This window comes from Filicampus tigris, chromosome 12 (assembly GCF_054856515.1).
Source record: "Filicampus tigris isolate MCC_2025a chromosome 12, RoL_Ftig_1.0, whole genome shotgun sequence".
Taxonomy (NCBI): Eukaryota; Metazoa; Chordata; class Actinopteri; order Syngnathiformes; family Syngnathidae; genus Filicampus; species Filicampus tigris.
In genome coordinates, this window is record NC_141228.1 from 11,605,914 (window position 1) to 11,619,640 (window position 13,727).

Below are 13,727 nucleotides of genomic sequence, written 5' to 3' on the forward strand. Positions count from 1 at the left end.
TAGCCTTGAGACAAGAAAGAGATGCTTGTCAAACCGTGACACGCTAGCTGGGGCAGGATTGCTACCATCGAGAACGAGGAAAAAAGTGAGAGAGCGAGAGGGTGGCCACCGAAACCAATCAGGGACCGTTCAGCACCTGAACCGTCGTGTTTATGAGTTAAAGGCGATCAATCAGCCGGTCGACGGTTGAACCTTTGAAAAAACAAAACAAAACGCCAATTTACGATCATCGGCTCCTTATTGGTGACAACATGGCTGAGTGTAACGTTAGCATCGACCAGGAGAAACTACCTGGAGTGAAAGAGGGTAATGTCCATAACACACTTTGTTGACTTGTCACGTCTAAACATTGATACACAGGTAGCACAGCTGATGCTATTGCTAAAAGTTAGCAAACACAGGTGTTTCCTGCTGCGGTTGTTTCTACGCTTAGCTTTAATAGCTAGCAGATGCTAGGACGCCTGTCTTAAATCTAATCTGAGTCTTTTATCTGAGTCTTTTTGTATGATTTAATGTGTCAACGCAAAGGGATGCTCGGCAAGAGTTGTAAAGTAAGATGTTTGGAACGGTTAGAGTAGAAATATTTCTCAGTTCTGAAAGTTTAATTGATTTACGCGATACTTGTATTATCGGACACATCTTTTTAGTGTGATTTAATGGATACGTAACATTTTCTTGTAACAAATATTAAGAAAGTTATGAATTTAAAACGGTGAAACTGCACCAGTTTATGGCCAACGTCAATGGGGCTCGAGCTTTGGAGGTGTGATCATTTGTGTTAAATCCGAGTTTCATACTTTCTAAACCTTATTAATCATTATCCGATTGTCAAAAGACTATTGGAAAGCTTGCTAAACACAGAAACGGACGAGTTATATGATGTTCTAATTGATTAGTTAATCAATTCCAGTTGCTATGTGAATCTATAGGTAAATCTCAGGATAACAAAAATCTTAATTTGAAAACTGCAATGAATGTTCCAGTGAAATTTAACACACAATCTGAAGGCCTCCTTTTAGTAAGTAGCCACTCCTAAGTAGTGAATTTATACAAGTATATTATGTTATTGTTGGTCCAAGGGTTTATTGAAATAAAATGCTTTTCATTTGAAATTAAAGGCAGTATATGCAGTCAAGCTAAATCCTTAACATGTGACTGTGAATTTGACAACCTGGTGTATTGCCTGGCGCCTTTCTAAGACTTTTGAAAATGTTGCCTCGCCCACTGGCCTCAGCCCTTGCCTCACCTGACTGCAAAGGTGATACACAGGTGAGGTATTGAGTCAGGATGGGAGATGATACTATGACAATTTGGGATGTTGCGGGTGTGGAAAGTGGCAGCTGCGCACTTGGATGCTTGTTATTCTGGTCACTGAGACAAGATTGGCTAGTCTGCAGAGGGACGTTGACAAAATCGGCAGGGAAAGGGATCCGTTTCACTGTTAATGTGGTTTAAAAAGCTTCACGACATCCACGCCAAGCTACAGTCTTCGTCTCTGATTTGTAATCCTAATTGTAAACGACTTTAGTTAGCCTGTTTTATGCACTATTCCAGGAACTGTTGCTCAACTAGATATGTGCTACTGGTCTACAAGGACTTATAAGATAAAATGCATCGTGGGTTTCCAGGTTAAGAAGATTAAGCATATGGTAGGAACATGTTAATCAAATCCCACCATGCTCATTGAGTCACTAGGGGCTTTGGTCATCCAAGCATCTGTTCAGTTTTCTACTAGCGCTGCGGTGTAAATTGTGTCTTAATGTTGAATATGTCAGGATTTAATTTCAAAAGGCAACCGTTCAACTTACATCAATATGGTGTAAATACAATTTTATTTTTGGTGTTTTTGAGTATAGAGGAACCTCCAGGGTTGAACAAAATAAGAGATGTTGATGTACCGCTCTCTCTATATATATATATATTTTCCATTACAAAACATTTTTTCGAATAGGATATGAAATGAAAATAACTGCTGCAATCATTAAACATGCTGTCTTTGCATCTGTGAGAATGCGGGTTTTCGAACCAGAAGGTTACAGAATATGAAAATGGTGCTGTCAAAGTACATTTGAGCAAGGCATCGTCCCCACACTCCCAGCTCATTATGTGCAGTACTTTTTGCGTACCACTTTCATACCTGGTCTCTGCCCTTGCATCTGTGTTTTATGGTTCTGTCTTTGTGGTATGCAAAAGCAATGTATAGGCGTTTAAGGTGAATTTCTCCTTGAGGGATTGTAGTCAGTATGTTAAATAAATCGAAATTTAAAAAAAAAATGCACCGGGGCCTTTGGTTTGCGATGATCCCGGCGTACAGTTTCAAGGTTCAGAACTGCGCAATAAAGTAGTTTGCTCAGCCGTGTAAGAATTTGGTGCCACGCAGCAAATGACGCAAGACTCAGTTACAGCTGTGCTTACTTTTTACTATAATTCTGATTTTACCTCTGTCTTTACATTAACACATTAGTGATAGACAACGGAGTGTTACAAGTTCCATCTTGAGGTAAGAATTTATGTTGCCGGCGCCGCCACAGGAATACAATACATTACAATTTTATTTATGTAGCGCATTTCATAACAGATAAAGCTGTAACAAAGCACTTTACAAACAATACAATAGATAAAAAACAATAAAAGTCTGTGATACACGTATTACTAAATATAGATGATAATAAATATAAATAAATAAAGAAAATAAATTAACATAAAACACTATATACAATTGACGTCAAAAAAGAGCTGAAAATTTCAGGTCTGATCAAAAGTCAGAGAAAAGAAATGTGTATTTAACCAGATTTTAAAAGTGGACGGAGAGGGAGCTTGCCTAACAACCAATGGGAGGTCATTCCAGAGGGAAGGACCAGCAACAGAAAAGGAACTCTCTTATGTGAAAAACCCCTTTAATATAGGCAAATTAAGATGTTTCATGGACGTACCAGTGTAACAAAAGTTGACCAGTGTAATATTAAGTCAATAAAACACATTGAAATATCATTACAAAAAAAATGGCATCTGTAATGATTAACTGTTTAAAAATGCAAAAATGCTTTACTATGTCATCTATGAAGGCGGCCTAACCAGGGGCGGAGCCACGGGTGGGCCCCACCCGTGGGCCCACCCAGATTGACAGACTGCCCACTCAGTGAGATTCATGAAAAAATGATATACTTCTAATTTTTCGGTAAATTATTTCTGAATTTGTGTTTGTTGTGTTTTTTTATTTGATTGAATATTAAGAATGGCATCATTGTGGTTGTCTAAGGGAGATCTGAACTTCATATTATTCAGTTAGTCGTTTTATGTGAATATACGATGTGGCGGGACAGGAGGATTGTCTTCGGTGTGACTAAGGCGTTTTTCCCTCTTTTTTTTTGTTTTTTTTTCTACATTTTAACTTTTGTGGTATCCCTATGTTTTGTGTCTGCTCTGTATGCTATTAAACATCTTGCTCAGGATGAACTACTGTATATTCATATCCTTGGAATAGCTTTGACTGTGAGAGATATCAGACTGGTGAAGTTTCAGTATGAAAGACTGCTGAACATGAGAACGCTGACCTTTTTTTAAAAAGCAAAACTCCTGTTGTAAACTGTGTGGATGTTTCCACAGTAAATACCGCCAGCAAAAACACACATTTAGAAGCCTGAACTGAAAACTGAGCTGCTGCCATTTTTAGGTGCAACACAGTTGTTCGCTTGTAAAATGGAGAAGCCACGGACGGAGAGGAAACCGCACTGTTACTTTTTAATCTTCAGATGCAAATGGGCAAAACCTTAGCTGTTATTTTTAATGAATATGTAGCTCCCTTTCAGTATGAATGCTCAAGTTTACAGATGAGTTAAAAAAAACGATGCTCACTTTTACAGTCGAGTAAAAGATAGTTTTACTTCATATGAGACTTCATAAGCTCTTGCCATTGTCATTTTTACACAGGGCACATTTGGCTTATTATTTTTTAAACAGTGAAAATCATTGAAGTAGCGAAGTAAAACCACTCTGTCCAAATCGTGACACGTTCTGGTGCATTTGAATGTTGTTGTTCTATTGTATTTCCTTTCATTTCTTAGTATCTTGTTGTTTCTCACAAAAACGCATCAGAAAAGGAACAGATCAACGAACGCACTTACTACACTGGTGGTGTTTGAATGTCATTAAATAATGTTGAATGCTTGAAATAATGAACTTTACCTTGGCTGACATCTGTTACCTTTGAGTAACAGGTCTGCTGAGAACAGGAGCATATTGGGGGGGAAAAAATACTGTATATGCTTGGCTGACATTATTTTTCTCCCAGTGTGCAGAGACTTTGCTGTGTTGGAAGACCACTGCCTTGCCTACAACCTCCAGGAACAAGAGAGTAAGCAACTTATTTTTTTTTTTTTCATTCTTTTTCCTGGTTGCTGATGAGAACCAAAAAATCATTCTCTAGATAGTCTCGTCAACCAGGAAGCTGATTCAGTTGAGATGGTTTTGGCCTCCCTCTGCTGTTTAGACACTCCTGCACTCCCCATCAGACATAACGTCACTGTTGACTGTTTTTAACGAGCCGCCCGGCAACAATCCTAGGCCAGCCTGTGTTTTCTTTGCAAAACTATGTGTGACTTATTTAAAGGATGACAGCACAAACGTAGCTTATTCTCAGGATAATGTGTCAAGCCAAACCGGGTAAACTACAAAAAGCCTTGGTTGTTGTGGGAAGCCATGCAGTCAATTGTGGAAGTATTCAAGGGTAAGATTTTCTGTGGTTTGTGGGAATTATATTCATTCATTATAGTTATAGCGGAAAGTGCAACTCCTTGAACACAATATTTGTCTTCACCCATTTGAAAATAATGTTCCCTGGATTTAAACTGCAGGGCCCAATTTGATTTAGTGCCTATTAGGGATGTACTGACATGAAGGCTGAAAACGGAAAATGAGAAAACCAATGCTGAAAACCGAAACACCGAACAAAATTACATTACTGTACCTGACATCCTGCAAAGAAATTCAAGCAGAATCTGTCCAAAAATGACGACACACATCTATTCGCTGGCTTTTGATCAGACCTGAAATTTTCGGCTCGTTTCGGGGTAAATTGTATGTAGTATTTTGTTAATTTATATGATCAACACTTGTGTATTACGGCCTTTTATTGTTTATTCTTATTATTATTATTTATTGTTTGTAAAGTGCTTTGTAACAGCTCCAGCTCTTATGAAATGCGCCCTATAAATAAAATTGTCTAGGGATGTTCCGATCAGGTTTATTTACCGATACCGATCATGCATGAGTGAGATCAGCCGATACCGATTCCGATCACATGGAATATCTGTATATTTTTCCATTTATTAATGGTGACTGCTATTATGCAATATTATCTGAAAAAAAAAAACTGCCATATCTAGAAAAATCTATATATATTTTCAAAAGCATGAAGAAATACAAAACTGTTGCTGGCACAAGACAATTACTCAGTCACAAAGATAACTGAAAAACTTAAATTTACCAGCTTTTAGTAACAGTTTTTAACAGATCAAAATAATTAGCAGTCTCAAAAGGTTTAATCATGCAAAAAGTCAAATAAATAACATGACACCTAAACATTGCATGGTTCAGAATATAATCAAAGTAGAAAAGATAGTCACATGCAGGCTTCACTTGAATAAACTATTGAGTTCCTAAATTAAAACGACTCAGGAACTTTATTGTCTTGTGCATAGACAAACTATCTTGTGCATTTGTCAATGAGAAAAAAGTCACTGTTAATCTTTTTGTGAATCATAAAATGATATAGTGGGTCTGTTACCCACAAGTGACCTACAATGCTGTGGCAATAATGCCACTTATACTGCGCTGTGTCCGCCTTGACTTTATTCCATGCAGTGAGCCTCGTAAACTCACCGTAGTCTCCCAATTGCTTGTTCTTCAAATGTCGGATTAAGTTGGTTGTGTTGAAACTTTTGGCCATGCTCCCCGCGCGAGTTACCTTTTCATGGCATATACAGTATTACAAGATGCAAACTCCACACACAGCAGACAATGCTATGTTCACACCAACTGCGGTGGTCGGAATATTCCATCAAAGCCTTTTATTACCGATCAAAACGTCCGATCACCCGCAGCTCATGCTTCGCAGCCTTGTGTTGCGTCCCTCCCCTCTGCTCGCAGCGGCGGCGCGGCTGCGTTAGGGAGCCTTTCCGGCGGCGCGTTTCCATTGAAGTCAATGTAGCTCGCGCGGGCGGTGGCGGTTGCGTGCAGGGCGGCGCGAGTGATGCTTTTGGACGGAGGGAAATTGTCGCGTATTAAGCAAATCAACTTTTTTGCCATTTCGTCGCGCGGCAGCCAAGCATGAGCTGTGGGTGATCGGATGATTTGATTGGCAATAAAAGGCTTTGATCGAATATTCCGATCACGTAATTTTTCACAAAAATCGGCCGATCATGATCGGTGCCCGATCGATCGGTGCATCCCTAATTGTATTTTAATAAATAATCCTGAATTTGCCACTGCCAGTGAGATCTGTGTGTCGAATGACCAATATTATGTGCACCCTTGCATATAGCATTAAAATTAGAAAACCTGTGTAAAATATTAAATTCTTTATCTTTGTGGTATTTTGATGAAGGCATGTCACGCCTGACAACACCTTTTAAATTGTGAAAATGTAGTTAAGTTGAAGGGCCATTCCTAATTTAAGACTTTGGTCAATGCAGTGTTCACACGACACTGTTGCAGATGTTATCGTTCACCCTTGACCAAACGAACCGCACTATCTGAACAATCACACCAAGCGTATGGGAACGCCGCTTGAGTAAAAATCCCTAGAAGCCTGGAGGTCGTGTGTCACGCAGCAGTTTTTTTTTTTTTAAGCTTTGACTAATTTGGCTTGAGAATTGTCTGCCCTTGTTGTCATTAACCCATTTTGTGATCTGTGACCAAGACTCATCCGAACCTAACTGATCTGGTTTCAGCCTGAATCGGTTGCAATCACCTTTTGAACACACAAGTCGTTTCCAAGATGCCATGCCAACATAACAGAAATTCAATACAAGTCATTATTTCAGTGCAACGGTTTAACTGGAACCACTCATGCGTCTTGTATGTGCACATGTCCCTTGTGTAGTTTGTAAGGCGTCCTTGCTGTCAGCCATAACAACTCCAGCGTGCAGTCTCCCACACCGATACCTCACAGATTTGGGTAGTGGTCTTCTGAATGATGTGACACCCATTCAAGGTCTTGGATATGTCATAGGTATTCAGTAATAGGCTCCTTGACTCAGTTTTCAAATATTTCATGTATCATGTGACATACACAATTGATCAATGTTCGGGGGGGGGACAAGATCAATACCTGAAGACTATTACCTCAATTTTCAACAGTGGTGACTCATCATGCACCTTGTTTAACCTCTGCAGCCCAAAAGCAGCAGTAGTATGTTGCCTCACGCTGGTAAATTGCAAGACGTAATTTGGGCCTTTTCACAAGGAAGCTGGCTAGAAGACGGATAGTCAGATGAAACAGATCTGAGCGAGCGAGCGAACGAACGAGCAAGTGAGTGATGCTGTCCATGCTTACCGAGCGCTCGGAGTGCGTCAGGCAGCAAGATTTATCTTCTGTTATGGCCACATAGTGCATTCCGCTAACCTTGGAATGGCACCGCGACCACAAACAGTCATTTCTCAGGTGTCATTTGAGTTTATCACCAGAGACTGACGAATCCGCGTCCTCACCTTCCATCTTGTTCTCAACAAGCAATCCAAACAATACAACTCGAGGATCTGTAATCATTTACCATTCGTTGTGTGAAGACACTGCTTTTTCAGAGCAGAGTAGAGCAATGTGTTTTCTGTTTCGTTTGTTACAGTTGAGAGCCACTTGGCGTCCAACGTCCACAAGAGCCGGCTGGTGCAGCATGACCTGCAGGTGGCTAAGAAGCTGCAGGAGGAGGAGGATGAGATTGCCAAAGTCGTGATCAAGAAGCAGCATGTTGCCATGTGGGTGTCTCATACACACTGACACACTTGGCTTGTTTACATTTAAACCAGGACCAGCATTTCACCAATCTGACACTCTTTGATAGCCTATATTCGCAGCTTCAAATATGATAAGTACACAAGCTTTTTGGAGTTTATTTTCCACCATTTGAAGCGGTTTAAATGGCCTTTGTTCATTGACAGAGTTTAGGGTTGAGACATTTTGGGAATTTTTAAAGTTGGAAAGTTTGCATTGCAGTTAACAGTAATTCATGGGAACCTCTGGAAATGAACAGGGAATTTACTAAATTGACGATTGGCTGTTAATGGTGAAACTAGTTTTGGAAAACGTATTAGCATAATTGACTAATACAGTCAAATTGTATGCAAGTACAGTGGAACCTTGTTTTACGAGTGCCCAAAAGGTATGAGTTTTTTGAGATATGAGATTTGTGAGACACTTGGTCCTTTTTGTTGGTCTTCTATTCATGTATTTTATTTATTTGTTCATTAGGGCTGGGACGATAAACTTTTGTCACAATCCGTGTGGGATCCGATATGCATTGCGTTACTTAAATATCAGAAAAATAAAATAACGTTATTATAAAATCATAATTTCAGTTAATATTTGTATGAAAATGTAAGTAAATGAATATTAAGCAATCAAATGGAAAAAGAGCAGGTACGGCAGTAACTGAGTTTGCCCTCTTTAGTTTGCTTTCTTATGCCCCATGACAAAATAATCCTACGCCACCGCTAAAACTAGCTCAAATGCACACCGTTCGCAACCTCAAAATGTAGTATGTCATAAGCTATGGAACCCCAATAGATTGCGACATGATAAGTAAAACACAGACAAGCTTCCTAAGTCGAACGATGATGCAGTTTCACTTCCAAGTTGTTTCAAAACTATTCATCCTGCAGCAAATAATGTAAAGTGGTTTAGTTTGTGCCAAGGCTAAACTTTTGCCATCGTAAAATTTGACTGAATGTACAGAAAATATTTTAGTAGCAGTTTTAAGTCTTGCCTGTCGTACAAATCTAAAAATACATAAACCTGAGTACAATAAAAGTAATCAAACTAAAACGTCAAATATGAATTGAAGACAGCTGAATGACATTCAGTATAATGGCCGTGGAACCAGGAAGTTTGTTTTCACAGCACTACTGTCACCGTGTGTCATTTTACTGGTACTGTATTGCTCGAAATATGTGTGAGTATTTATTGTATGTAACACGAGAACCATCTCGAGCTTTGTGGCCGTGTTGTGCTTGCCAAAAATAATTACTGCATTTAACTGATGTGTAATTGTGGCAGTAGGTTCTACATCTGATTCTGTGGCTGTCATGACATGTTTCCTCCATTTTGTTCACCTTCTGGGGTGGCCTCACAAATAGCACAAAATAAGAAAAAAAAGCATTTCAAAAGCTGTAGGCTCACCTTCCTGTCTTAAATTTGTTTTGCTCAACTCTTGGGGCATTTAAGTTACATTTTGGTTCAGTTACAAACACACTTTTGTGGTGTTTGACTCACTGGCGCAGTCAGTCAAAACACATTTGATTCACATGCTTGCTGCTTTTGATTGAGATGTGTGGCAGGACACTGCAGGTACCAATTGCAGATTTGTATTCAGATTTTGCAGCAGTGCCCCACCTAGTGTTACAGTGTCAGTACAGACACTTGAGCGGCCAAGTGCAGCATTTGGCCTTTTGCCATTTAGCACTGCTCCACCTACGAGGAGTAAAAATCACTCTGCGCTGTGCATTTTAATGGGGCAAATTAGCTGAGTCAGAGTTCTGTGCTGTCACAAACAACACCTGCCCCTGTGAGTGGAAGAGAAGCATGACGGCGTTGTGTCCATGTCTGCTAACCAACACATAATTCTGGTCTGTATGGCCTCCTTGGTCCTGGGCCAATAGTAGAACAGTATTTAGCGGCACTAACACTACATAACTTTAAAATAGAAAATGCTAATTATTGCAGTTAATGAACTAAGAGTACATTCATCTTGCTTGTTTCGCCACGTGTGTTTTTTGTGCATCGATAAAGATGTTCGGATGATGGATGGATTAGATTTTTTAAAATATCATTTCTTTAGGTCCACATTATGTTTTTCCAATGTCGTGCAGCCCTAATGTGCTTAATCTCTAAAAAAAAAAAAAAAAAAAAACAGATTTAATGCAGCGCTTAAATTGTCACAAAGACAAGAATTGTCTTTTCTGCACATTTTGTTACAATGAGCAAAACTCAAGGAGAAAGTCTTTTCTAAACAATTGGTGTGCATTCCATGCTGGATTAACCACCTATGCATAGAGACGTTCTCCCTTCAAGGTTTCCTCATATCAGTCAAGCCTCCTAGACTAGGAACTCGATATACCTCCCCTCCCAATTTGTTAGCACAGAAAAGTTCATTTGCGGTTGGAACACAGTGCATACCTGCAGGGAATTGCTCCAGACTTTTAGGTAACACAAAGGTCACACATAATGCTTGATCCAACCAGAAATACAGACAATTAAGGCCAAGTATAGTAATTTCAAGGTAAAAGGTGCTATAAAGATGTTATAAAAGTGTTCACGAATTCCTTTGTGCAACATAGTTGAATCACCATAACGTCTAAAAGCAAATGAGTGTTGGTAAATCAGTCCGCCACATCCTTCATTCAAACTGTGAAGCAAGACAAACGACTTAGCCCAGGAGCCAATTGTCTTATTTCAGTTAATAAAGTGACGTTGTCCTCTCCCTCTCCTCCCCACGCACACATCAACTCACACACAACTCCAGAGAGCGCCAAGATAACGAGATTGCCCATGAGATTCAGGATCAACTGGTTCGACAGGCTGAGCAGCAACGACGACAGCAGGAGGAGAAGGATGCGGTAAGGAGGTGCACGCACACACACACACAAGCTAGTATGACTTGAATGCCTCGCCCGTTTATTAAAAAAAAAAGAATTCCCCCATACCATACCTTGAAGCTGCTCAAGTTTGCAGCACCACTGAGCTGCCCTAAAATTCTGACATCAGACGTCCTATCATTTATAATGAAGGGCCCTTTAACCCATTCAGGCCTAAAGCGCCTGGCTCAACAGCTCCCCAAAACCTAAGGCCGTCTTTGGAAGTGCCCTTGAAAACCTGGAGTTTTACGAATTTTACTCACGACACCATCACATGTCTATTCTGATGCAATTCATTTGCTAAGAGACCGAGAATTTGATTAAAAAAAGAAAATGACGTCTACGCTCTCCCGGCTTTAAAGGCAGAAAGACGCAACAGCGCTCCCGGCTTTAGTGGTAGAAACGCAATTATGCACTCCCGGCCTTAATGGGTAAAATGATCATTGACAGAAAGTAAGCGAAAAAGAAAATGAGAAAAAATTGATGGAAGAGGAGCATGTTACAAACAGTATTAATTGCAACCTCAGTCTGTCTGGTGTGTGAACCAAATGCATCCCCTGAAGAAAAGACAACGTCACTTACAAGGTAGTGTTCAGGGAAGTAAATATGGTCTGGCGTGTAGGGGCTCATCTTTTTTTCATCTCATATCTACAGACGTGATGCGGGAGGAGGTAGAAATATTTTGGGGAAGTGATATAAGGCTCACTGATGTCCTCATTTCATTGAGACGTCTCCTAAAGATGTCACGTTATTGCTGCTTGCCGTGCGTGGCTGTGTTATCGCCACAAATGTCCACTTTATTCTTGACGTTTCAAGTGGGATTCATTTAAAGTCAAATATAAAGTCAATACTGTTACTCGAGACCTGTCCGTTCAGACTGAGGTTACATTGCGAAAAATCGGATGCGTATTCGATCCAGGACCACATACTGTATAAAAAAAAAATCAGATAAAGGCCACATTGGCAAAAAAAAAATCTGATTTGGGTTGCATTTGCCTGCAGTCTGAACATAGCCTACGATTCAGTTAAATAAACAATTAAAAGCAGTACCATGTCACAATGCGTCCTCTGTGCCTTTGCGCACGTGTGTGTGTTTGCAGGCTATTGCTCGTAAGCTGCATGAGAAAGAGATGAAAGAGGAACGACGACGACAGAAAAACCAGGATGAAGAGTACTATGAGGATCCAGGAGGTGAGGCGAATACTGCTGCTTTGTGTTCTCCCAGTCTGAATCTGTGCACTTTAGGATTGTCTGTTAATCATTCAGCTCTTTTTCGAGGCAAATCTGAAATAGAAAGTCAAGAGGGTTAAATATGCAGCAACGAACTTGCATTGAAGATGTGACCAGCCAAGCGGGTAACTTGATGTTATTCCTGTTGGTCATGGTTACGAGCAGCATCCCAGCATGTGGTTGGACTCAGTCTCAGCTTTGCAGACAATCACATGGGAAGAATAGTGAGTGCTTAGTAAAAGAGGTGGAGGGAGAGAAGAAGCGGACACTTAGACCTCTTTGGCTCTGTCACACTCAGGCACTCTATATCTGCAGAAATTATTTTTTCGTAGTCAGCAATGTCCTGTTCCTCAACCCAACAAAAAATGGTGCTGAGAGTGGTTTGGGCTCTGCGGCTTCAAGGTGCTTCTCTGCCCTCTCTTCTTATTCATGCTGTCATCAACCACATATCACCATTGTTGGCCACGCAACCTCCAATAAGGATAATATCATACAGTATGTTATTTCTGCTCACTCGTTTGGAAGTTATTAGTTATATTACAATATTACTGTCTCTGAATTATAATATGATACACTACTACAGTCAACCCCTTACAGTTTTTCGCCATTTGCAGTCGGACTGCTCTGTGTCCCCTGTGATTGATCATGCAAACAGATGTGGAAGCTGATCCACTAACCTGGTGCCACACAAACAAGACAGCCAATGAGGCAAAACTGCCCGGCAGTTCTTTTTGCACGCTTCTGTGTGACGTAAATGCAAGTAGTCGGTTTGAGAAAGTGTGATTTTTTTTTTTTTCCCCCCCCAAACCTCAGATGAATGAATTGTGACGACAGATTTTTCTACTTTAAAGCCGAACTATGTAACCTTTGTTGTTGTTGTTGTTCGTCATTTTCACCAAAGCCTTTATGAGATGAAATAATGCAGCTTAGGCATGTCAGTGCAGCTAATATCTTGCTGAGTTTTTTTTTTTTTTTTTTTTTTGTCTAGTATTTTCTCTTATTTTTCGTGTCGAGCGTAGGGATGTCACGATATCCAAATGTCACGATGAGTGAGATAACATGCAATTTAGCACCTGCTATTTGGGATCTTGCTCAAATAGGCCCCAAGTAGCATCACAGCCAATCAGTCATCTATTTTCAAGCAACGATGGTGCAGTCAGATATGTCGGGAGGTGGGCTTTAAAGGCATGCAAGCACAGTAGTATATTGTCGGTGTCCTGTGAAAAACACTTGACATTTGTCAATTTTTTTTTTTATTTTTACATGAATGGTGTTTCCGCGTTACAGACATCGCACTAACGTGAATTTTTTTTTTTCAAAATTGCACAATTGTTTTTCAGAGGACAGCGATGATATGATAAATCGAAAGAGATCATTTACAGGTGTACAGGTACAAAATGTAGATTTGCCTGGACGGTGTTACCATTAGGTTCAAATTGATTATAGAGCATGTTACAGAGATTGAAAAATCTTAGTAATAGTACCTTTATATTACTATACTACAGCAAAAACTGACAGGCACTGCAATTGCTTATCACATTCTAGCGTCATGTTAGTCCCCATTTCAATTTTGCTCCTTTTAAAACCATTCACTCTTGTGTGATGCAGTATTTGTGAGCTCCAATGTTCTTTTATGCACATTTCCACTG

At 40.0% G+C, this 13,727-nt stretch overlaps 1 protein-coding gene across 7 annotated transcripts in view; it reads left to right on the top strand.

The window, feature by feature from the left end:
• The window catches only part of ccdc50a (coiled-coil domain containing 50a), a 29,809-nt gene continuing 16,082 nt past the window's right edge, over positions 1–13,727 (top strand). For 2 of the 7 annotated variants that reach the window (XR_015088934.1, XM_086046915.1), the window contains exons 1-5: positions 1–306; positions 4,292–4,354; positions 7,845–7,974; positions 10,737–10,830; positions 11,949–12,039. Coding sequence is in view for 6 of the 7 variants with exons in the window: in XM_086046915.1 (XP_085903041.1) it covers positions 252–306; positions 4,292–4,354; positions 7,845–7,974; positions 10,737–10,830; positions 11,949–12,039 (433 nt within the window). In the remaining variant the exon portion in view is untranslated. The remainder of the gene's footprint in view (positions 307–4,291; positions 4,355–7,844; positions 7,975–10,736; positions 10,831–11,948; positions 12,040–13,727) is intronic. The other 5 variants (XM_086046918.1, XM_086046919.1, XM_086046914.1 and 2 more) reach the window with 4 other exon arrangements.